The 26,977-nt window shown below is 35.7% G+C and overlaps 1 protein-coding gene across 1 annotated transcript in view; it reads left to right on the plus strand.

Annotated features, from left to right (window-relative positions):
- Nucleotides 1-26,977, plus strand: part of TOGARAM1 (TOG array regulator of axonemal microtubules 1) — a 124,228-nt gene that overhangs the window by 43,806 nt on the left and 53,445 nt on the right. Inside the window, exons 3-7 of the mRNA XM_037834917.1 lie at nt 1,459-1,593; nt 16,740-17,048; nt 18,209-18,471; nt 20,836-21,068; nt 23,881-23,981. Coding sequence (XP_037690845.1) covers nt 1,459-1,593; nt 16,740-17,048; nt 18,209-18,471; nt 20,836-21,068; nt 23,881-23,981 — 1,041 coding nt within the window. The remainder of the gene's footprint in view (nt 1-1,458; nt 1,594-16,739; nt 17,049-18,208; nt 18,472-20,835; nt 21,069-23,880; nt 23,982-26,977) is intronic.

The raw sequence follows: 26,977 nt of genomic DNA on the forward strand, positions 1-26,977 counted from the left end.
TTGGCTTAGAAATTTGATCTCATACTAATAAGCTATAGAGAGCTAATGGAATTTTTTTTTTCATTAAGAAACTAGAGTGACGAGGTTCTTTGCAGATGGAGAATAATAATTAGGAGTATATGATGATTGGATGTATAAGATGAAGAAAGGAAGGAGAGAAAGGTGTCAAGATTTAGCCCAGGTAATTAGAAAAATGATGATGTGTTGACAAAACAAATGCCAGTTGGAAAGGGAAAATAGTTTACAAAGTAAAGATTGTGTTATAGATATTAACACTTAATATCCAGTGATATTAGTTATTGAAATATGTGTGCTTTGAGTTAGGACACAGTGCATTTAGCAAACTTTTTCCCTTATAAGAATTTATGGTCCTTTTTATAGTAATTACCTAGTATTTTAATATAAAAATGAAATGTTATGATTATGTAGTATAATTTATTTAATAGTAATAAATGTAAGAATATATTCAGTTATGTTCATACCATTATTTTTTGTTTTTATAAACGTCATTTTTCTTATACCATTGAGATGCTCATTATCCAGTAGTGCATATTTTAAACAACTGGAGAAAAAGGCAACATATAACCTAATGCTAGATTAGATGATACAAATTATGAGTACTATAGGAATCCAAGAAAGGAAGCAATCGTAGATTGAAATGTGGTTTGGGAAAACTCTAGGAAAGAGGTTAGACTTGAGTTGGACTTTAAAGAAGGGATTTGGGATTGGTAGTGAGGCAAAAAAAGAGGGTGTTCCAGGCAGGGAGGGAGTATAACCAAAAGCATGGAGGTGAGAATTAACTAAGATGTCCAGTACATGAAGAATAAAAGGTCTTGAAATCATAGGGAGAGAATTTTAAAAATCAAACTATGTCAGAACTGTAAGGAATCAGTTCATTCTGCTGATAAATAAACTGAACTCCAGAGAGATCATCATCACCTTCTTTTCTTCAGACCCACTCACCTACCCTTAGGATTAACCTTATACTTCAGGAATAACCTTAATTAATTACTGGAGAGGGAAGGGATCTGTAATACATGCCTGGATAAGCTTGGAAATTACACGAATGTTGTGTGGTATGTTAAGAAAGAAAGTAGAAGAGTTCTGCTGTAGAACTTTTTGGATGTAGTATATACTTCAAACATTGGGTGTAAGGAAACCAGGTCTGGAGAAACCATTCAGTACTGAGAAGAAGGGAGCAAAGAGGAATCTGCCTTCATGCATATTCTTTAATATACTTCTTTTTTCTTTCCTTTATCATTTTATCTTCTGTCCTTCAGCCCCTGACACTAATCAGATCTGCCAATACCAAAAACTTTAGCCCTTTCTTGTCTACCTGGCTCATTGTGTATTTACTCTTCTATTTATTCCTATCAAATTACACTAATATTTATGAAGTAAAATGTACTCATGAAATAAAGCCAACATTCACATTTTTCTCCTTCCTTCCTTCCAAAGATACTATTGGGTCTCATCAGACACATCTTTCTGGGAAATGTGGACAACTTGGATTTTCACAGATATGTGGTAAAACTGGCAGTGTGGATTCTGACTTACAGTTTCTGGGGACAGCTAACAGTCATCAAGATAAAGGTATAAATTCCAAATTTAAGTCTAGCTTATATGTCATTTTGTAAAATTATGATCATCATGAAAAAAAAGAAAAGGATGTTTGCTGTATTTTTTAAATTTTAATAACACTTCTTAATAATTGTTACCATAAAATAGATTTAGTAATCTTGATACAAATCTGACTACTAAAATAAGAGTTTGTACAACTCATCATGCAGATTAATTCAAGTTATTGAAAATAATGTTACCCATTACAGAGTTCTGTGTTAACAAAGGACAGTTATTTTCTATCATTTTTAAATTTTCAGGATGTCCAGAATATATTATGTCCCCTGTTAGGAACCATCACTTTCTGATTAGCTATCATTTCAGATAAGACTTGAGATATAGAACAAATGAAAGGGTTTGAGGCTGGTTGTCAGTCATATGAATTTGGGGTTTGAAGTTTTTAAATTTCAGTACTAACTAATAGTATTATCAAGTGTTAGTTAGAGGTAGGATCAAATTAAATCTAAAAGTATTTAATTTTTGTTGTAATCCTTTCCCAAAAATTCTTTTTAAATTGAAAAGGATGTATTTCTTTTTTTATTCGTTGATGGAAAAGTAGTGATCATTTGAAATTAGTAAAAGATATTTAGTTTATACAACACTTACGTTTTAGCTACCCTTTCCTTACCCACCCCAAAGAGCCACATGATTCCTTAAAGTTTTTCTTGTGGTGTTATTCTCAATAAAGTAGTCCGTTTTGTTAATGATATAGGTATTCCCTAAATCTTAACCCTTGGATACCTTTGGGACCCATCTGTACAGATTATAGATTAGTAGAGGCAGAGAGGATTTGCTGTGTTACTTATCCTGTTAGGATATCCTTGAATGATTATATTACCTTTGAAGATTACTTCCACCCTCAGTGTTTAGACAAATCTGCTTAGTAGCTTTGGTTTTCTAAAACCTCTCAGAATATCTGTTAGAGTAGTTAATAAAGGGATACACTGCTCTTCTGAAGTCAGAATTTAAGTTAATACCTGGACAAATAGTAAAAATTTTGTCAGAACCACCACCATTTCAATTTACAATCCCAGTGGGATTTCTGAAAGACCTGGAATATGGATGCCAGTTGTCAAACCATCTAGAAGTTCTAAATGTTGTTGTGATCCTCACAAAGTGTCAAAATGTTGATACGTTATGTGGCATTGCATTGGTTCTATTTCCATGCATGAAAAGCTTTGGTGTACTTGATCTGATTTCTTTGTAAGAAAATGTTTTCAAATCTCTTAATAAAAGAAATATGTAATGAGACACTATTATGGAATTACCAGAATCTGTTAATAGAGAGCTGTAATTGAAATCAGGAAACTAAAAGTCTAATTTGAGTTCCATATGTAAATCTGTGACCACTTAAAGTTCCTGCAGTCCTCTTTTCCCCAAGAAAAGATATAGATTGAAGTAGTAGTCCTAACCATGTCAGATATGCATTAAAAATAAATAATATTAAATATATACAGTTGTTAAATTTTTAAAAGAGTGTTTATTTTGTTTGTGGTAACATAAGCTAGCTAGCTAGATTTTTTGTCATGGAGAGTCTTTAAAAAATAATAAAAGAAAATTCAAGGGGCCCCCAAAAGATTACAAATAGACTTTTATACTGATTGAGGGGAAAAGGGGATTAAAAGGAAAAGATAAATTCAGTAAAAAGCCAGAAGGAGGAAAAAAGTAGTAGAGAAAAAGCATGATGGAAATAGAAAGCACAAAATAAAAATAGTAGAAATAAAACCAAATATGTCAGTGGTTACCATACATGTAAATGAAAAGAACTTAACATTTAAATGACAGAAGTGATCAGTTTTGATTTTTTTTTCTTCCATTGAAATGCTATTTTCAGGAGCCACTTGTAAAACACAACAAAATACTTTGGGAGAAGGTACACCATGGAAATGGGCAAATGCTGACCCTGACAAAGTGAGCATAGATATATTGATGTTAAGGGAAAAAATTCACATTAAAGCAAAAACAAATTTTAGGACTAAAGAAGGTCACTATAATGAGAACAATTAGTTCCCCATGAAGACAAGATGTTTTTAAATTTGTCTGTACCTATCAATTAGTTAATATAAAATTGTAATAGGATAAAGATGGTTTGATTTAGAAGATATAGAATATTTGAATAGTACAGTTAACAAGCCTGCCAAAATTGTCTCAATTAGAAGTAGAAAACTTAAGTAGACCTATAACTACTATAGGAATTTTAGGTTTAAAATTCTACCCATCAAAAGGAAAAAACACCTGGCTCAGATGGTGTTCTTAATATTCTATGAAACCTTCAAATCATAAGAATTGTTACTTTATACAAGCTGTGCCGCTTTGAATGTATTATGTCCCCCAAATGCTATTATCTTTGATGCAATCTTGTGGGGCAGACATTTTAGTGCTGATTAGATTGGAATTCTTTGAGTGTTTCCATGGAATGTGCCCCACCCAACTGTAGGTGGTAACTCTGATTAGATATTTCCATGGAGGCATGGCCCCACCCATTCAGGGTGGGCCATGATCAGTGGAGCTATATAAATGAGCTGACAGGCAGAGGGAACTCAGTGCAGCTGAGAGTGACATTTTGAAGAGGAGCTACAGCAAAGAGGGACACTTTGAAGAATGCCCAGGAGCTGAGAGAGGAGCTGCAGATGAGCAACAGTTTGAAGATGGCTGTTGAAAGCAGACACTTGCTCCAGAGAAGCTAAGAGAGGACAAACACCCCAAGAGCAACTGAGAGACATTTTTGCAGAACTGCAGCCTAGAGAGGAACGTCCTGGGAGAAACCAGAACTTTGGAGCAGACACCAGCCACATGCTTTCCCAGTGAACAGAGGTTTTCCAGACACCATTAGCCATCCTCAAGTGAAGGTACCCGATTGCTGATGTGTTACCTTGGACACTTTATGGCCTTAAGACTTTAACTGTGTAACCAAATAAACTCCCTTTATAAAAGCCAGTCCATTTCTGGTATTTTGCATCTTGGGAGCATTAGAAAACTAGAACACAAGCTAAGAGAATTAAGAAAGAAGGAAGATTCCCTAATTCATATGAATTTAGTATAACCTTGACATCATGACCAGATTAGCTTACTGAATGAAGGAAAATATTGGCACTTACATGAAGGTCAAAGTCCTAAATGAACCAAATTTAGCTGTATGGCTTTTTAAGTTGTATGTTGTGTATTATGTCTAAGTATGTTTTTTTCTAGAAAAGCATGTAGTATAACCTTATCCCATTTGGGGGAAAAAACATATAATTATGTCAATAGATGCAGTAAAATTTGATAAAAATTCAGTATGCGTACAGTGTAAACAAACTGATAGTAAAAGAGAATTTTCTTAACCTAATATTTTATTGATTAATGCCTATAGCAAATATATCTAATGGTAGAATGTTAGAAAAATTCACTTTAAAGTCAAGAACAAGCAAAAGTGCTGATTGTTGCACTTCTATTAAACATTCCAGACTAAATCCTTAAATATGTATTGAAAACCATGCACTGTTATAGGATCTAGAGATATCACAGTGATCAAAATCTAGTCGGGGAAAAAAGGATTAACAAGTAAAGTAATAAGAAAGGAAATAAGTGCTATGAAGAAAAATAAAGTAAGGATAGGGGACAGAATATGACAAAAATCTTAATGAAATGAGGGAGTGAGCCACATAGATACCTGGAAAAAAACATTCCAGGCAGAGAGAACAGCAAGTACAAATACCTTGAAGTAGGAGCATATTTGGTTTATTGGAGGAATAACAAGGGGGTCAGTGGAATGAGTGAGGGGGAGAATAGTTAGAGAAGATAACATCGGGGGAGAGAAGATAACATCGGGGCTTATAGGTCATTGTAAGGATTTGGGATTTTATTCTGAGTGGGTTGAGAAGGCATGGGGAGTTTCTGAAAAGAGAAATGACAGGATTACAACTGCTCTGTAGAGAATAGTCTTGGCAGAGGTAGGGGCAGAGTGCAAAGCAGACCAGTTAGGAGGCAATGATGATAGTTCAAATGAGAGATGATGTGGCCTGTACTAGAGAGGAAGCAATGGCATGATGAAAATTGATTGGATTCTGATATACAAGGTGACCATAAAGTTTGGAAACATATTTTATTTTATCATGTATTCTAATGTAATATCAGTAAATCGTGTATTTGGTATTAACCAGAATTTCCAGACTTGGCCATCACCCTGTATTTCTAATGTAGAGCCAACAAGATTTGCTAATGGACTGGATTTGAAGTTTGAGAGAGAGAAGAGTCAAGGATGAATCCATGTTGGCCTGAGCAGTTGGAAAAATAGAGTTGCCATTTACGAAGAAGAGGAACAATAGGAGCAAGTAGATTTGACTGGGAAATTAAGAGCTTGGATGCAGACATGTTCAAGTTTAAGACCACTGCCTTTCAACAAGAGATGTCGAGTGACATTTTGATACTGAGTCTGGAGTGAGTGCTAAGGATTTGGGAGTCATTGTACTCCCTAACTAGGGAAGACCTAGCTAGAAATTAAATGTATAAGATTTCAAGAGGAAGAAACAAAAATTATCATTCCCAGTAAAATGTATTACACTGTAGTGGTTAAGAGCACAGGCTTGGGTAATAGAATGCCTGAGTTCATATCCCAGCTTTATATTTCCTAGCAGATGACTTCTAGCAACTTACCACCTTGTAATTCATTTTTTTCATCTGTAAAATAGGAATGTTACCTAACCCCACAGAGTTGTTAGATTAATACATATGAAGTGCTTAGAACACCACCTGGCACATAGTAAATGCTTAGTAAACAGTAGCTGTCATCATCTTTTTCATTTTTACCATTATTAGACTATCTACATAGAAAATCCAAGAGTATGTACAGAAATAACTATTAAAACTAATAAAAGAATTCACAGTTGCCAGATCCAAAATCTGAATATAAAAGTCAGTAAAGTTCAGCAACTTTCAGAAAATGTAATTTTAAAAAATTACAGTATCAGCAAAATTTTTAAATTATCTAGAAATTTTAGCAAAGATTTTCACAGCCTTTATTATGTAAGCTATACTTTTTTGAAAGACATAAAAGAAGACTCAAATAAATGAAAGGAGATACCATATTTTTAAATAAAGAGACTCAATTTTAGGAAAATGTACTTCTTCCAAGATTAATCTATAAATTCAGTGCCATTCCACTCAATTCCTGAAGGCTGTTTTATGGAACCTGTCAAGCAGATATTAAAATTCATATGAAAGAATGGAGGACCAAGAATGGCCAAGATAATTTTAAAGAAGATAGAAATGGAGGAGAATTTTTCCTATCAAATAGAGTGATGATAAATAAAACATTGTGGTACTGATGCAGGGATAGACAAATAGACTAAAGCAACCAATAAGAAAGCACATAAGAATAAGCCCAAATATATTGGGGTGCTTTATAGAGGCAGGGAAAGGACAGACAGTTCAAAAAAATGGTGCTAGGGGAGATGGAAGAAGATGGTAGCAGAGAGAGGAGTGGAAGTTAGTTAGTTTACCTGGAGCAATTAATAAACAAACAGGAACAACTAGAAAATGATCTGAAATAACTGCCGGGGGACAACCGTGACTGTCCACACATCGTGCACCAACCTGGATTGGGAGGAATGCCTGAGATCGCAGTGTGGAATCTGTGAATAGAAACTGCAGACCTGAGCTGGGACCCCCCTCCCCCCATGGAAGCCCAAACTGCAAACCCTCACTGTGATAGAGGGCAGCACACTGAACAAGTGAATATACCTCAGTCCAGCTCCATCTAGGGTTTTAATTGGGAAATGTAGACTGCTCAGTGCAAGCTGCAAATCCCCAACAAGCAGACAGAGGCTTTTAGTGATGACTGACCTTGAAGAGCCAAGGGACTTCTCTGTCCCAGGAGGGGGAGCCTAGAGGACTGGGTGCTATCTCTGGTGGACGGGTGAAATTGGGCTGTTGACTGACTGTCCTAGTTTGCTAATGCTGCAGAATGCAAAACACCAGAGATGGATAGGCTTTTATAAAACGGGGGTTTATTTCACTACACAGTTACAGTCTTAAGGCCACAAAGCGTCCAAGGTAACACCTCAGCAATTGGGTACCTTCACCGGAGGATGGCCAATGGCGTCCGCAAAACCTCTGTTAGCTGGGAAGGCAGCTGGCGTCTGCTCCAAAGCTCCGGCCTCAAAACGGCTTTCTCCCAGGACGTTCCTCTCTAGCAAGCTTGCCCCTCTTCAAACCATCACTCCCAGCTGCACTCAGTGAGTTTTCTCTCTCTGAGTCAGCTCATTTATATAGCTCCACTGATCAAGGCCCACCCCGAATGGGCAGGGCCACGCCTCCATGGGAATATCTCATCAAAAATCATCACCCACAGCTGGGTGGGGCACACTCCAAGCAAATCTAACCAGCACCAAAACGTCTGTCCCAGAAGACTACAAAGGCAATGGCATTTGGGGGACACAATACATTCAAACCGGCACACTGACCCTGAAAGGGGGCTTTCTGTCCCTTTTTCTCTCTCTCAACCTGAGCAGCTCAGTGGAGAAAGCCTCAGCCATTTTCAGTTTGCAGTACTCTGACCCAGACAAGGGTGGAGATAGCAGAGTCAGAGAGATAAAGAACCTATTTAAATGCAAATGAAAACTCCATAGAGGTGTATCTTCCCTAAGAGGAAAGAGGTGGTGCCAGCTCTACTACCTGCCTTCCATTCAGAACCGGACCCCAAAGCCTGGGGGAAAACAGCCAAAACAGAAACTAAGGAAGCCACACCTCCTTACACCAGTCAGGAGCTAGAGGCTGACAGATGCCACCTGCTGGACAGGTTAAGAAAAGCACAGCAGCTTGAGGCCTCACATGGTGTGTCAGTCTTCTAAGACACACCCTCAGGGAAACCTGATACCAAATATTTCCCCTTTCTGGGACCTGAGCCCGTTCTGGTCTGCTTACGTGGTTCCTGGTAACCAAGGAAACCAAATGCCTAGACAACAGAAAACTACAACCTACACTAAGAAAAAACGAAGTTCTGGCCTAGTCAAAGGAACAAGCTTACATTTCAACTGAGATACAGGAATTGAAACAACTAATGCTCAATCAATTCAAAAAGTTGAGGGAAGAGATGGCAAAAGAGATGAAGGCTATAAAGAAAACACTGGGGAGAGGGAAGATGGCAGCATAGAGAGGAGTGGAAGCTAAGTAGTCCCCCTGGAACAACTGGAAAAAAAACAGAAACAACTAATGAATGATCCAGAATAACTGCGGGGGGGGGGGCAAATGAGACCGTCCACTCATCATACACCAACCTGAATTGGGAGGAATGCCCAAAATCACAGCATAAAATCTGTAAGTAAAACTTATGGATCCAAGTCGTGAGACCCCGTCCCCCATAGCCTTAGCTGCAAAGCCTCATGGTGCCAGAGAGAAGCTCTCTCCCAGCAAGCGAATATAGCTGTAACTGGGGTTTTAAGTAGCGAGTGTGAACTGTTCACTACAGGTACAAATCCCCAAAAAAACAGACAGAGCTTTTGGGTGACGACTGACCTTGGAGAGCCGGAGGGTCGCCTTGGACTAGGTCTGAAGGGGACTATCTGTTTCTTTTTCGGCTCAGTGGAGAAAGCCCCAGCCGTTTTCAGTTCCCAGTGCTGTGACTCAGAGAAGGGTGGAGATAGCACAAGCAGATAGAGAGACCATTGAAATGCTAATGACCTCCCCCTAGGGGGTCTATCTTCTCCAGGAGGAAAGGGGTGGGGCCCTTTCCATTCAGAACCAGACCCCAGAGCCTGGGGGAACATGGCCATACCTCCTCACACTAGTCAAGAAGTATAGGCTAAAAAGGAGAAAAAAATGCACAACTTGCTGCCATCTCCTCAGGGGGTGGGGGCACTCCTGCCTGGGGCTGAACCCACAGCACAGAGCCATGCCAAGAAACCCAGTGTGACAGGGAATCTTTCCCTCAGCACCGCTCACACGGCACAATATCAGCCGTGGACAGTGGCCTTGAATACACCCACGGCTGATTGTCCCAGAGCTGGGAAGGCAGAGCTTTGCGGAAGGGGGAAGTTAATGTGTCCCATTCAACCATCTTTGAAGTGGGCTGGGAATGCCCCTGCACGGCCCGGTGTCCCAGGGCTCCCCTGGAGGCCAGCATGCACTTGTGACGTGGCACAGCTCTCCATCCCTCAGCAGAGGTCCTGGAAGAGCAGAGCAGGGAAGGGGGAACTACTCGGAAATCCCAGGGAACCTACGCCAATACCAAGGACTTTTGGGTCAGTGGAGAGAACAGCCTAAAATCTCCGGGAACACCTGGGAGGTTTGATTATTAAAGCTGCCCTTCCTCCCTAACTGCTCAGATGCATGCCCCTCATTCAGGGTGGACGGCACCAACAGCACACCCAAATTAAGTGTACTGAGTGGACCCCACAGGGTTCAGATCCCCACACACCACAAAGACGGGGTTGGGGAGAGATGACTTGAGGGGAATTGGTGACTCATGGACACCATCTGCTGGTTGATTGGAGAGAGTGTATGCCACCAAGCTGCGATTCTGACCAACTACAGAGCAAGTAAAGCAAATGCGAAGAGGCCAAAAACAACAGAAAATCTTAAAAGCTTATGATAAAACCAGACAATATGGAGAACCCAAACCCAAACACCCAAATCGGAAGATCAGAAGACACGCAGTACTTGGCGCAGTTAATCAAAGAACTACAGACAGACAACGAGAGCATGGCACAGGATATAAAGTACATGAAGAAGACCCTAGAAGACCATAAAGAAGATATTGCAAGAGTAAATAAAAACATAGAAGATCTTATGGAAATAAAAGGAACTGTAGGCCAAATTAAAAAGACTCTGGATACTCATAATACAAGATTAGAGGAAGTTGAACAACAACTCAGTGTCCTAGAGGACCACAGAACAGAAAATGAAAGAACAAAAGAAAGAATGGAGAAAAAAATTGAAATGGATCTCAGGGATATGATAGATAAAATAAAACGTCCACATTTAATACTCATTGGTGTCCCAGAAGGATAAGATAAGGGTAAAGGTCTAGAAAGAGTATTCAAAGAAATTGTTGGGGAAAACTTCCTAAACCTTCTACACAATATAAATACACACAGCATAAATGCCCAGCAAACTCCAAATAGAATAAATCCAAATAAACCCATTCCAAGACATATTCTGATCAGACTGTCAAATACTGAAGAGAAGGAGCAAGTTCCGAAAGCAGCAAAAGAAAAGCAATTCACCACATACAAAGGAAACAAGGTAAGACTAAGTAGTGACTACTCAGCGGCCACCATAGAGGCGAGAAGGCAGTGGCATGACATATTTAAAATTCTGAGAGAGAAAAGTTTCCAACCAAGAATACTTGATCCAGCAAAACTGTCCTTCAAATTTGAGGGAGAGCTTAAATTTTTCACAAACAAATGCTGAGAGATTTTGCTAATAAAAGACCTGCCCTACTTCAGATACTAAAGGGAGCCCTACTGACAGAGAAACAAAGAAAGGAGAGAGAGATACAGAGAATTTTAACAGACATATATAGAATGTTACATCCTAGGTCACTGGGACACACATTCTTCTCCAGTGATCACGGATCTTTTTCCAGAATGGACCATATGCTGGGACATAAAAACAAGCCTCAGTAAAAAAAAAAAAAAAATGAATTTGTTCAAAGCACATTCTCTGACCACAATGGAATACAAATAGAAGTCAATAACCATCAGAGACTTGGAGAATTCACAAACACCTGGAGGATAAAAATGAGGGGGAGATGAAAACATTCCCAGATAATCAAAAGCTGAGGGACTTCATCACCAGTAATCGGTCCTATAAGAAATGCTAAAGGGAGTTGAGCAGGCTGAAAGGAAGGGACACTAAACAATTGACTGAAACTACATGAAGAAATAAAGATTTCCAGTAAAGATCACATGGTAAATGTAAATACCAATACTACTGTATTTTTGATTTATAACTCCACTATTTACTTCCTACAGGATCTAAAATACCTAAACTGTAATGATAAATCAGTGGTTTGGGACTCAATGTAAAATAGGTAATTTTTGACAAGAACTGCATAAAGGTGGGGGAATGATGGAGTATAGGAACATAGTTTATGTGTCATATTGAAGTTAAGTTGGTATCAAAAAAACAAGATTGTTATAGATTTAAGATGTTAAATTTAAGCCCCACGGTAAACACAAAGGAAGTATCAGAGAATATGACCATAGAGATGAAAAGTAGAGTAGGGGTTCTGAGAAGTGGGGGAAGGGGCAATGGGGAGTTAAGAAATGAGAGTAGGGTTTCTGTTTGGGGTGAAGGGAAACTTCTAGAAATGGATGATGGGAAGGTGATAACATTGCAACATTCTAAATGTGATTAATCCCACTAATGGAATGCTAGGGAGGGGGTGGAATGGGAAGATTTAGGCTATATATATGTTTCCACAATTGGGGGGAAAAAAAAGAAAAAAAGACAGTCTAAATAGATGACAGTTAAATGCCAAGGATCATCCTGGATGGGATCTGAGAATGGAGGAGAGGAAGCTCAAAGGGACACAAATGGGATACAAGAAAAAAAAAAGGGAGTATAGAATGTAAGCTTTATATCAGTGTTGAATTTCTTGAACTTCTTAGCTGCGCTTAATGAGATTGCATTAAAGAATGTTCTTGTCCATGGGAAAGGTATATGTGAATTAGATTGTTTGTTCAAAGATATGTGCAGCTTGCTGTCATATGTTCAGAGGACAGAGCAATAGATGATGGATGATAGATAGGGAGAGAGGGAGGGATAGAAAGGAGTGGTGTGACGGGATGTTAAAGGTTGTGGATCGGGGTATCGGGGAGTGGGTTGGGGTATAGTGGAGTTCTGTGTATGGGGTTTGTACTGTTTTTCCAACTGTTCCTGTAAGATTGAATTTATTTCAAAATAAAATTTATTAAATTAAGAAAAAATGGCTTGATGAAAAAAACTTGAGGGCACTATATGGAGTGAAATAAAACAGACTCATAAGGACAAATAATGCAGGGTCTCACTGATATGAACTAGTTATAATACATAAACTCATAGACATGAAGTATAAGTTACCAGGATATAGAACGGGGCTAAAGAATAGGGAGCGGTTGCTTATTATGAGCAGAATGTTCAACTAGGGTCAACTTACACATTTGCAAGTGAACAGAGGTGATGGCAGCACATTATTGTGAGAATGACTAACAGTGCTGAATGGTGTATGAATGTGGTACAAAGGGTAAGCTCAGAGTCATGTATGTCACCAGAAGGAAAGTTAGAGGTTAAAAGATGGGAATGTATAAAAACAGTGAATCTTGTGGTGGGCAATGTCTGTGATTAACTGTACAAATAGTAGAAATCTCTCCATGAGCTAGAGCAAATGTATGACACTATAACTGGAAGTTAATAATAGAGGGGCATATAGAAAAATATATGTATCTATTACAAACTATATACTACAGTTAGTAGTATTTTAACATTTCTTTCATCAACAATAACAAATTAACTATACCAATACTATGAATCAGTAATGGAGGGGGGTTGGTTAGGGGTATGGGAGGATTTGAGTTTCCTTCTTTTGTCTTTATTTCTTTTCTGGAGTAATGAAAGTGTTCTAAAAATTGAAAAAAGTTAATTGTGATAATGGATGCACAGCTGTATGATGGTACCGAGGGCAACTGATTGTACACTTTGGATCTTTGGATAATTGTATGGTTTGTGAACAATCTCAGTGAAAAAAAATTTTTTAAATAAAAACAAAAATAAAAAATTTTTAATGAAAAAAAAGAAAACACTGGGAGTACATAAGATAGAAATCGAAAGTTCGAAAAAACAACTGGCAGAATCTGTGAAAATGAAAGGCACAACATAAGAGATGAAAGACACAGTGGAGACATACAACAGCAGATCTCAAGAGGCAGAAGAAAACACTCAGGAACTGGAGAACAAGACACCTGAAACCCTACACACAAAAGAATGGATAGGGAAAAGAATGGAAAAGTATGAGCAACATCTCAGGGAATTGAATGACAACATGAAACACATGAATGTATGTGTCATGGGTGTCCCAGAAGGAGAAGAGAAGTGAAAAGAGGCGGAAGCAATAATAGAGGAAATAATCAATGAAAATTTCCCATTTCTTATGAACGACATAAAATTACAGATCCAAGAAGCACAGCGTACCCCAAACAGAATAGATCTGAATAGGCCTAGGCCAAGATACTTAATATCAGATTTCCAAATGTCAGAAGACAGAGAGAATCCTGAAAACATCAAGAGAAAAGCGATCCACCACATAAAAAGGAAGCTTGGTAAGACTATGTGCAGATTTCTCAGCAGAAACCGCAGAGGCAAGAAGGAAGTGGTGTGATATATTTAAGATACTGAAAGAGAAAAACCACCAACCAAGAATCCTATATCCGGCAAAACTACCCTTCAAATATGAGGGAGAGTTTAAAATATTATCTGACATACCGACAATGACAGAGTTTGTGAACAAGATGCCTGCTCTACAGGAAATACTAAAGGGAGCACTACAGACAGGTAGGAAAAGACAGGAGTGAGAGGTTTGGAACACAGTTTTGGGTGATGGTAGCACAGCAATGTAACTACAGTGAACAAAGAAGAATGTCAGTATGTTTGAAAGAGGAAGGTCAGGAGCATGTGGGACACCAGAAGGAAAGAGGAAAGATAAAGACTGGGACTGTATAACTCAGTGAAACCTTGAGTGCTCAATAATTGTGATAAAATGTCCAAATATGTTTTGTCATGAGGTAGAATAAATGAATGTCAACTTTGTAAGGTGTTAAAAATAGGAAGGCATTGGGGGAAAAATACAATCAATGCAAACTAGAGACTGAAATAAACAGAAACATTGTATTATGCTTCCTTTAATGTAACAAAGGCAATATACCAAAGCTAATTGTATATAAGAGGGGGATATAAGGAAGGGGTATGGGGCACTTGGCATTGGTAATGTTGTTTGGCTCTTTATTCTACTTTAGTTTAATGCTGTCTTTCCTTTTGTTGCTTCCTAGCTGACATGTTTGTTGGTTTGTTCTCTTTTTCTTTGACTCTTCCTCCTGCTTTATGAGAGAAATGGAGATGTCCTTATATAGATAGTGGTGATGGTGGTGAATACGTAAATACGTGACTATACAGGGAACCATCGGTTGTTTACTTAGGATGGAATGTATGGGATGTGAAAAAACAGTCTTACAAAAAAATGGGTTGATGAAGAAACCTTGAGGACACTATATTGAGTGAAGTAAGTCAGAGACATAAGGACAAATATTGCAGGGTCTCACTGATATGAACTAATTATAATATGTAAACTCATAGACATGAAATGTAAGTTAACCAGGATATAGAACAAGGCTAAAGAATGGGGAGCACTTGCTTATTATGAGCAGAATGTTCAACATTCTGGTTGAACTTAAATGTTTGGAAATGAATAGAGGTGACAGTAGCATGTTGTGAGAATAACCAACAGCTGAATGGTGTGTGAATGTGGTGGAAAGGGTAAGCTCAGAGTCATGTATGTCACCAGAAGGAAAGTTGGAAGTTAAAAGATGGGACTGTATAAACTGGTGAACCTTGTGGTGGGCAATGTCTGTGATTAACTACAAATATTAGAAATCTCTTTCATGAAGCAGAGCAAATGTATGACACTATAACTAGAAGTTAGTAATAGAGGGGCATATAGCAAAGAAAATAAACCTGTTGTAAACTATATACTACAGTTAGTAGTATTTTAATGGTCTTTCATCAACAGTAACAAATGTGCTATATTAATGCCATGAGTTAACAATGGAGGGGATTGGTTAGGGGTATGGGAGGATTTGAGTTTCCTCTTTTTGTCTTTATTTCTTTTCTGGAGTAATGACAATGTTCTAAAAATTGAGAAAAACATTAATTGTGGTGATGGATGCACAGCTGTATGGTGGTACCACAGGCAATTGATTGTACACTTTGGATCTTTGTATAATTGTATGGTATGTGAACAATCTCAATAAAAAGAAAACAAAAATGGTTCTAAAGACAGCTGCAACATAATCACACCCCGCAATGGGGGAGGGACAGGGACCAGGCCTGGGTGGGGAAGACCAGAGGCAAATTTAGACGAGAACAGCAGAACCCTGGTTGGGGTTAGGATTGGGAGTCAGGGGAGAAATTCCATCCAAATCTTTCCCCAGTTTGCATGCACACACACATGCGCACACACACATGCACACTCACAGAACAGCACTCCTATGTCCTGGAGTCCAGGTTCATTTCCTGGTTGCTGCAAAGGTCAGAAGCTACCTGGTACCTCTTCTCTCTGCCCACATGTTGTGTTGAGCATGTTGTTCCTGGCCCCATAGAGCCTCAACAAATTCCCAGGAGACTGACGCAGGTTCCTGGCTCTGAGTTTCTCAGCTTTGTCTTCTGCTGCCGATTGGTAGTTTGAGTCCTGTTGGCCTAGACTGAGGACAGACAGGGTACCTGGAGGTTACTGAAGATCTGTTAGGCAACTGGGACTGTCAGTGGCCAGGGAGTTTTGAAAACTGTGGTTATATTTGCAAATAGTACATAAATCGTCTTTCACTTAAAAAATGATAATTGATCTATATCTAACTAATTATTATTATTGTTTTTGTTGTTGTTATTGTTTTATAAAGTTAAGTTTTTTTCTGGATATCTAGTGAGACTGAAAATACTTTAGGTTGCTTTTTTTTTGGCATAAAAACTTGACCAAAAAATAGAATTGTATTTTACCAGTGAAAAAATTGACATTTTGGTTACTTAACAAGAGCTTATTTCTGTATACAATGTCATATTAAAAAAGAAGAAAGAAAATAATAGAAATAAATATTGTTCTTTTAAAGAGTATGGGGATTGCCTTAAAACAATTCTAGTTTCATCTTTCAAGAACTTATAATCTGGTATGCAGTGTCAAGAATCTATTAAATTTATTATTTGTTTTTTAAAAAGTGATTGCTGAGAAAATTGGGCTATCAATATAGAAAAAAATAAAATTAGATCTTTACCTCACACCATACAAAAATATAAATGCCAAATGGGATAAAAACCTGAGTGTGAAAAGCAAAAAAAGCTTTAAACTCTTAGAAGATGTATATACATAAATAACATTTTCTTTTGTCTGGTTACAGTATACACTAGCCTAAATTTTGGCAGTAAGATGCAGCAAGCATTTGGTAGTCAAACAGAGCGTACTTTGTCCCACTCCGGTCCAAATCCAAGTCCAGGAGCCTTCATCCTTCCATCGTATCCTCTCTCATCACCTCGAACTAGTCCAAAGCACACATCCCCTCTTGCTGGATCTCCAAAGAAGTGTCAAGATAATTCTGTTCATTTCTCAAATTCCTGGCCTGTTAAAAGCTTTGAAGGACTAACAAAGCCAAGTCCACAGAAAAAACTTGTCAGCCCACAATCATCTGACCCTACAGGTAGAAATGATGGTAAAAATCAATACTTTGTTTATATATATTTCTATGCTTGGATTATTACTTTGGAATTAGTCAATGGAGTTGTTATATCTTTTAAAACTGGGAAATTACATTTTATTTCTCTGAGTGAATATTTAGGAAAATATTTAACAGTATGTTAAATGTAATATGTAATATAAAAGTCATTTGAAATTGTCATTTTTCTTTTCTTATATTGCCACTTCAAAATCCCTTTTTGGAACTAGGTAAATAATAATGTTTTTTTCAATTTGTTAACAGGAGTGAACAGCATAAGTTGCCTGAGAACCCACTAACAAATTTTAGCTTTAAAAATATAAAGTGTTAATTCATATACTTAATATAATTAATGTCTAGTGTTCATTCAAAAAACATATTGAATTTTATTATATGCTAAAATTATTTTGAAATGTTTTCTATTATTTGTTATAAATTAAAATATTCTTTTCTTCACAAAAGCCTACTCCAGAATCTTGTACTTACATAGGTTCATTCATGACAGATACAGTCTCAAAAAGTCTACTAAAGACAATTCTTCTATGTCAGGTGCTTTCTTATCCCCACCCTCTAGGGTAAGATATTCCGCCTTTAAACTACCCCATAACAATAGTGTTCCAATTAATATAAGATCAATTTATCATCAATTTCATCACTTCCTCTCACACTGAACCTTCATTCTCTTCTTTTAATTTCTTTCTGTCTGTCTTTCCCACAAGATCAAGTATTCCATTGAAAGCTGAGACTTCAACTTGTTCTCCCCCAATGCCCAGTATTACTGCTTTGGATATAGTAGTTATTCAAATATTGCTTTAATAATTAAATCTAACTAGAAAAGTAGCCTTCCTAACTTATTATGGACTTTACCATAACAAAAATTAATCGTAATAATGAGAATGAGGATAGATATCAAAATTTAACTTAGTATATAATGTTTTTGTTCAACATGAACGGGTTTTGGGTGGCTCATTCTTATTTTATTTGTTTAGGACATTACAACTTTTATTTTATCTTATTTTAGACAGTGATCTTTATTTCTAATGAAAGATAATGTATTTTTCTACTTAAAAACAGTGTATTCCAAATGCTGATGACTATAACTCCCTCTTCTCTGAAATCAAAAAGAGAAAAAAATAAAATATATATTTTTCACGCAGGAGAAAATTCTCAAGAAAAACCTACTCCAGTTCAGCTTACACCTGCTTTGATGAGATCACCATCTTCCCGACGAGGCCTAAATGGGACAAAGCCTGTCCCTCCTATACCAAGGGGAATAAGCCTTTTGCCTGATAAAGGTGATTTAAGTACAGTTGGACACAAAAAGAAAGAGCCTGAAGATATTTGGAAGAGTGAAAAAGATAGTCTTACAATTGATCTTTCAGAATTAAATGTCAGAGATAAAGATCTGGATCAAGAAGAGGTTAGAACCAAGTATCTTTCTAAAATGTTTTAAAAAATTCTTTCATTTTCTACATATTTTAGGGTTATGTAAGAAAAGATCAAGTACTTTCTATCCCATAACCATTTTTTCTTATTTATAAAAATATTTCATGTTCATTATAGAAAATGTAGAAAATACAGTGAATTATTAGGAAGAAAATTCATCACGCCATGTCCCACTCCCAAGAATAATTCACTGTTAATATTCTAATTTATTTCCTTCTAATATTTTTCTACACATATATTGTTCATATTTAAATTAAAAATATGAATAATAAAATAATAATACACCCATGCACTGACATTCCCCCTGAAATGAACAGTTCGTCCTATTTGTTTTTTAAATAAGTGAAACATAACATAGTTCCCTCCTGATCCTATTCCTCCCTCTTTCATCAGATATAACCACTATCACTGTTAGTTTGTGCTTTTATGTATGTTTTGTAATTTTTAAATTAATATATTAATATTTTATATATTAATTTGTTTATGGTATATTCATTCATATGATGGATTTTAGCTTATTACCAGATTTTTGCTTTGCAAATTATGCTGCAGTGCACATCCTTGGCTTTGTTCCTTGTGTATTTGTGAAGTTTTTAATTTATCTCTGAAATCAAGATCGTATTTTATACTCAGCTTTGAATCCTGTATCACTCCATTTATACTATAATAATGTATTGCCAGTATGATAACTGTACATGCTAATTATTTCAGAGAAAGCAATGTGGTTGCTGTATTACTTTGGATTCAGAGCACTATTTCCATAGATGACTCCTTGTTATTTCATTTTCCCTAATGTCAGGTTAAAAAAGAGGTGTTTTATAATAAGTATGTAAACTAAACCACTAAATCATATTTTTGGATCCTATTTTAGCCTATTTAAGATGTAAACATCTTTTACTACAGTGATTTGCTCAATAAAAGAGTTAATATGTATTCATTTTTAAAGTATGTCCATATATCATGTGTAAAAGTAATTTATAAAGTACCCAGATTGGTTCTTAATGAATTAATTAGCCACTTGAACTTCTAACTGCTTGTAAAGTCTTTCTTTAGTTTTTTTAATCCAACTCATTTGTACTTCAGGAGTGTTAGGAATGGAATTCATCCCCAAAGAAATTCATAGAAGAGGAATTTTCCTATGTAACTCATAAGGTTTAGCTGGTCCTACACATTTTTGCAGTGTTTTTATGATAACTTAAAAATAGCCTTTTTTTTTTCTGGTAGTGGATAATTGAAGTTTGACTTTCTTTTATCTAATTAGTAAATACAAGAGGATAGTGCTGTTTTTAGACATTCAGCTGTCCAAGAATTTAATAGGGAAGAGGCCATACTATTGAATCAACATGTATAATTTTTTAAAATGGCCTATCCTGCCTTCTAGTTGCTTATATGATGCCTCTTGTTATTGTTTTGTGAGTTGGTCACCATTTATCTTTTTTGGTGTGAGTTGACTTTAAAAGAAAGGCATTATTATATTTATATAGCTTATGGATTTGGATTGTATTCTTGTATCACAAAGGTAAGTACATTATTCAAATTTTGCAGTTTAATATAACTTCTATATGCATTTTTTATATTGAAACTGAATGTTACCATAGCATATAAGGTATATTGTACTCTCATTTACAAGTTTGTTGACCCTGCCTTTCACGTGTGAAGACTTTAAGAAATTTATGGATACTTTTGTTTATTGAAGACTGATGCTTTCATTAAATGCTGAACTCTGAATTGAATATGGTTTATGGATGTTTCTTTGTTTATTAATTTGTTCACTGTTGTATTCCCAGCCTTAATAAATTAGTTTGTAGTAATGATTTCTGCTTTTTGTTTCTAGAAATACCTGGCTTCATAAGTCATATAGAACAATATGTTAATACTTGCAAGCCTGATAAAAACTTCAGACTTCAGAAAACTGATTATTTTTGGTTATCCTTCTCATATCACTACTGGGGTAATCACATCAGCACACTATTCTAGGAACCCCTGTGACTTCAACTCTGATGTCTACCATAAAATTCATGGATTCATGTCTACATTATTTTAGTCATTATGCCCAATGCTGGGGATAGCACAGTGAACAATAGCTTGAGATCCTTCCTCTCAAGGAACTTAAAATCTAGTAGGTTGTTAATAAATACCTGAATGATGAAATCTTTGTATTTATACTATGTACTTATATATTAACATCCATCTGCTAGTACTGGTTTGGGGAATGGCTAGCTAGGTACAGTTAATGGAATTTAAAATCTAAGGATCACTTTTACTAATATGAAGAATTCATACCTGTAAAGTTAATTTTTTTTTATTTTATTTTATTTTTTCTGTTTTTTTTTCTTAGATGCAGAGCTCTCTTAGGTCCCTTCGGAATAGTGCAGCTAAGAAAAGAGCAAAACTGAGTGGCAGTACTTCTGACCTTGAAAGTCCTGATTCTGCAATTAAGATCGACTTGACTATGGACTCCACGTCTCGATCTTCCTCTCCAAACATCAGCTCTTACAGTGAAAGTGGAATTTACAGCCAAGAATCATTGACTTCTTCTCTGTCTACAACTCCCCAGGGGAAGAAAACAATGTATTTTTTTTTTTTTGGCATGTTAAATGAATGCTTATCTTTAATTTAGAATCTGAAACCCTAATATCATATATAAGAAAAACTTTAAAACCATTTATTTTCTAGTTGTTAAGATTTTTAGGTACATCTAAAAGAAAGTGGAAAAGTTTACCGCTCTTACTTTGTTTAGCTCTATTAGGGTGGTGAGAGATAGCTCAACCTTAGCTGTAGCAGGAGTGCCTAAATTAATATTAGCCCTATTCCCAAAGTCCCAGTTGTTATTCTGCTGATTTAAAAACTATCCTAATATTTTTTGTCTTTAGCTCTTTTCTGGATCATTGATTCTTTTGGCTGTTGACCTGCAGCTAATATCGCTGCTTCCATTTAAATTCGGCACCAGTTTCCTCTAATTTATGAATAAACTCCACCCAATCTTTAACCCATTTCTTATATCTTGTTATTTCCATTATCTTGTAGAAGCTCAGGACTCCATGTCATAGCTCTCACAGCTCTCAGGAGTCTCTCTATAGTAATAGTGCTGAAACTATAGTACTGGCCACTCTGTCCCAACAGAGAATTATTTTCCAGCATAGCAATTGCACCAACTTTTCCACATTATAAATTCTAAAATCTTAAATAGCAGTCCCATCCCTGGTTTCTGGGCATCTCTGTGATCCTATTTTAGGGATTTGGAGATTCTTCTTTATTTTGGACAAAAACCTAGGAGTAGACTTGTTATACCATAGTGTAGATGTATATTTAACTTTTTTTAAAAACTGCTGGACAGTTTTCCAAGATGGTTGTACCATTTGGCACTCCTACCAGCAATTCAGTTGTTTCCCATCCTTGCTAATGTTTAGTGTAGTCAGTCTTTTAAATTCTGTTTTCTTTTGATTTTTATACTGAACCATGGTTATAGTGGTAATACAGTTATTAGAAGTAAATATTTGAAATGAAATTAAAATTATTTTTGCTTAAGTGAGCTGGAACCTCTTACAATGTAGGTAAATAGAGATTGCGTAATCAAAGAAGAGGTAATATCCCATTAACTTCAATGGGAAAGGATGTTTTATTTCAGCAATTCATAGACTTAACCTTAATTTTTCTGACCCTGTGTGAGAGATTTGTCTCATTCATAATTTTCTCCTCCACATTTTTACAAAACCTAATTTTGCAGTTGTAATTTTTTCTCACTGGAAATTTCTTTGTTGTAATCGCCTAAGTAGAATAATGTCATGTATTTACAAAATGAATTTGGAATGGCTACATGGGCTGGTGAAGTAAATATGTTTTCATTAAATTACCAGACATTTTAAAAATAAATATTTAACATTTATTTTATTTTTTACCCATTATTTCTTTTTTTCTTAATAATTCAATTTTATTGAGTTATATTCACATACCATGCAGTCATACAAAGCGTACAATCAGTTGTTCACAGTACCACCATATAGTTGTGTGTCCATCACCAAAATTAATTTTTGAACATTTTCATTACCAGACACACAAAAGTAGTAAGAATAAAAGTTAAAAGGAAAAAGAACAATTAAAGTAAAAAAAACACTGGGTGCTTTTTTTTTTATTTTTTATTTTTGGCCCCATTTTTCTACTCATCCATCCATATACTGGACAAAGGGGAGTGTGATCCACATGGCTTTCCCAATATTTAACATTTATTTTAGACCAAAAGTTTCTTCTCTGATCTTCCAAGAAGGTGAAATTTTACATACTCTAGTTGCAAGGCTGTATAAATAACTGGGAACCCAGTTGGGGGCAGGGAAGTTCATTTTATATTATAACATTTAGGATTCATAATCTTCTTGTATTTTCTCACAGAGTTATTCTGTTCAGGTATTGAACTCTATGAGAAGGGAATTCAGTGTGCTCATTTATGGACTGAATTACTTGTAACGAATTTCGGATTTCTAAAATATGTTTGAGTTTAATAGCTTTAGAGCAATTATTTTCAACCAGCTTACACCCTTCCTTAAGAATCACAGCCAAAGAAAGCCACTGCTACGTAGTGTAAGGCTTTCATCTGTTAGGTAGGTTGGGAGGAAAAATTGTCAAGAACTTCTAAGGACTAAACTATTTTCTTTCGTCCAGGTCAAATATGTAATTTTACAGCAATCTGTTAAAGAGAAATAACTCTTTAAAAATATTTAATGTTGCTCTCTCAGTAGGCTCATTTACAAATATGCCTCCCCAACTACTAAGAATTGTACTCCTTTGTAAAATCTCCACTTTATGATATTCATTACTGAGTTACTGACATTACAATGCTTATCGATTTAAAAGTTTCCTTACATTCAGATTTAACATTCTTCAGTTTGCTTTCTTTATGAAACAAGGCCTATAGGCCTTTATGATGTCAAGAAAGTACAACAAAGAATAGACCAAGAAGAAAGTAGCATTTGCCAAACTCACTTGGTGATCTCTTATTTTTAATGTAGTCAACTTTCTATTGTCATTATATGTAAAGATGGATTATATCTTAGATAATTAGGGATCATATGATTTAGTTTTGAATGAACTCTCTTGAATCAATTGTTTTTTTATTCTAACCAAAGATTATATAAGTTGCTGAGTTTTCATCTCCTATGACGATCCTCTTCTGAATGATTAGAAATTAACCATATGTTTAAAAGATTGGAAGTTCAAAAGGAACTAAGACTATCAATAAAAAAAATATTCCTTAGCTATGGTTTTTTTTCATACTTGTTGCTACCTTATTATCTAAAAGTTTATGAGTTAATAAAAATTGAGAATGTGTGATATAAGAGTGCTGAACAACTTTGTACCTTAAATGTTTGTTGAAATTGTTTCATTGTAGGTCCGACATGTTTCCAACATTTGGGTCAAAACCTTGCCCAGCAAGACTTTCTTCTGCAAAGAATAAAAACTCTCAAATGGCTGAACAAAGCTCCAGTGCAGGTATTCTATGACTGTGTTATACATAAAACTAACGATTTTTAGATGACATGAAAAATGATGAGTACATTTCAGATTTACAGTTGCAACTTTTGTACTTAGAAATCAATATCAGTCATTTTAACACTTAAAAGTCCATTTTGGCAAGAATAAATATTATATTATTCTTGGAAGAAAAATATTTGCCTGAATATATAAGCCCATGTGTGTACCTGTGTGTGGCTCCCAAACCCAGACATTCTGATTTAGTTAGTATCAGGTGTGCATCTGATTTTTAAAAGTCTCCCTGAAGATTCTAAGGTGCAGCAAAGCTTTGGAACCATTGCCATAGTTTGGAAACCATTGGGAGCCATTTGTGGCATCACAAAAGACAATTTCCTTTAAAATAATATCTAAATAGTGGTTAAGTTCCGTTGTATCATCTGTTAAGAATTTTGTGACCTGACCTAGAAGTCTCTCATTTAAAATATCACTTCTTAGCACAATACTGTATGATGGTAGTACAATACTATAAGTGTAAATAACAAAGCTTAGTGTGAGTGTGGCTGAAAGAGGAAGGCTAGGGTCATGTATGTTACAAGAAGGAAAGCTTACAGGATAAAAACTGGGACTGTATAACTTACGAAGCCTGGAGTGAACAATGACAGTGATTAATTGCACAAATGTTAGAAAATTCTTACATGAACTAGAACAAACGTACATCACTGTTACAAGGTGTTAATACTAGGATGGTATATGGGAATAGTACAATTAATGCAAACTAAGGTCTATAGTTAACAGTAACATTGAAATATTCTTTCATTAATTGTAACAAAGGCATTATACCAAATGCTAAATGTCAATAATAAAGGGATATAAGGGATATGGGATTTTTTTTTTCCTAGAACAAATGAAAATGTTCTCATATTGACTGTGGAGGTGAATGCATAACTATGTGATTATACCAAGAGCCATTGTTTGTACGCTTAAGATAGATTGTATAGTATGTGAATAAAATTGTTCAATTTTTGAAAAATCACTTCTCAGAAAAAGGATTTAGTTATTAGTAATCAACAGAAAAATATTTGGATTGTGATCTGTTTAGGATGGAAACTTCAAGTGATTCTTCTTTATGATTAGTAAAATTTTATTCAGTTGTGAATGAAATGTAACAAATTGGAATACAAAATTTATTTTCCCACAATTTCAGTGTGACAGTCTTAGCAACTTTAAGGTTACTTTACCTTATGTCATAGATGCCTTACTAAAAAGCTGAAAAAAAATACACATACATATTATATATATATAATTATTTGCAAAGATTTTAAGTTTCTCCTAAATCTCTCTTAATTTCATCACCTACTTCCAGACTCCTCTACCATTGCTGTAGTTCACACTCTTCCACATTTCTTGCCTACTCAGCCTCCTAAAGTTTCTTCCCAGCTTTAATCCTGTTCCCTTCTAATCCATTCCCATAATGCAAATCTAACTCTATTTCCTAGACTATATCCATTTGATGCATTCTTTCATGATCTGGCCCCTGCTTACTTCTACAGTCTTGTTTTTCATTTTCCTCTTTCTGTTTTGCTGCTCTAGTCAAATCATACCACCTGCACTACCATTTCCTATCTCTTTGCATTTGTGCATACTGTTTCTTCTGGATGAAATGTGAAATTCACACCTATTCAGCTCTGAAAACATAACTCAGTTGCTTTCTCTGGGAAGCCTTCCATAATTTCCAAACAAAATTGATTATTATCTCTTCTGTAATACCATTACATTTTGTAACAATCTCTATTATAATGGTATTAACAGTTATTTTACTTTTTTTAATTTTTGTTTATCAGAATCTTGACACCCCGCCCCCGCCCCTGAGATTATTTCCCTTTGATTACCTACCAAGTGTTTGTCATAATCCTGATTGCCTGAGTGTGAGCACAAAGCTAATATTCAGCAAAGAGATGGCAGCTCTACTAGGCACAGGAAGACAGTTTGTACAGGCTTTGAGGTCTGACAGACCCCAGTTGGAATCCTAATTTGATAATTAATAACTGTATTCACACTGTGCAAGGTGCTTAACTGCTTTGAAACTCAGTTCACTCATCTGATAATATAAACCTTGACAAGAGTAGTGAAGATTTGAGTATATAACACATATAAAGCCCCTATTGCATAATAGGTATTCAGTAACTATTTGTTCCCTTTATGGGGAAACACAAAGAAATATAACACATGAACTCATCCTTTTATCCTTTTTAAGTCTGATCAGTCTAAGAAAATCTATTTTATAATTTTACATATGTCTATAAATTTTGAAGAGACTTCTACTTGCTACATTGTATCTGATTTGTAAAAATGGAACAGTCTTGGGAGAATGTCTTGGGATAGGAAAAACAAGGATTTAGGTAACCTGGGTTTGAGTTCCACTTTTGACTCTAGTTGTGTGACCTTGTGTGTTATTTAAATATTGATAGAGTGATAAGTCTTATTATAACATGTACTTCTATATGCAATGTTCCGTATGTCCCAGACTTGCCTAATCCTAGGAATCACCTGGGGTGCATGTTACAAATACAGATTCTGGGGCCTCAACTAACACCTAATGAATCAATCTTCAAGGTTAGAAATATTGTTTTTAACATGTACCTTAGGTGTTTCTAGGATCAAATTTTGGCAGTACTAGTTACTGAATTCACTGTAAGATACTTTTAGTTAAATTTAACATGATCTTAAAATACTAAGTTGGTAATTGTTTAGGATCTTATGCATTTGGGTTTACGGTTTTTGTTTATGTGGGATAGATTTTTGTTTTATTTTAAACAAGTTTATTGATTTTGAACTGGTAAAATGTAACAGTGATAATGCTCACGATATCTGAAGAGCAAAAACAAAGTAATAGTTATGAAAAACTCTTCAACAATATTTCTAGCAAAGGTCTCCACATATCTCCTGTCATTCCCTATTACACCATGTTTTACTAAATTACCTGATTGATACTATAAGAAACTTTTCTTCCTGTA

This window comes from Choloepus didactylus, chromosome 4, assembly GCF_015220235.1.
Source record: "Choloepus didactylus isolate mChoDid1 chromosome 4, mChoDid1.pri, whole genome shotgun sequence".
Lineage (NCBI taxonomy): Eukaryota > Metazoa > Chordata > Mammalia > Pilosa > Megalonychidae > Choloepus > Choloepus didactylus.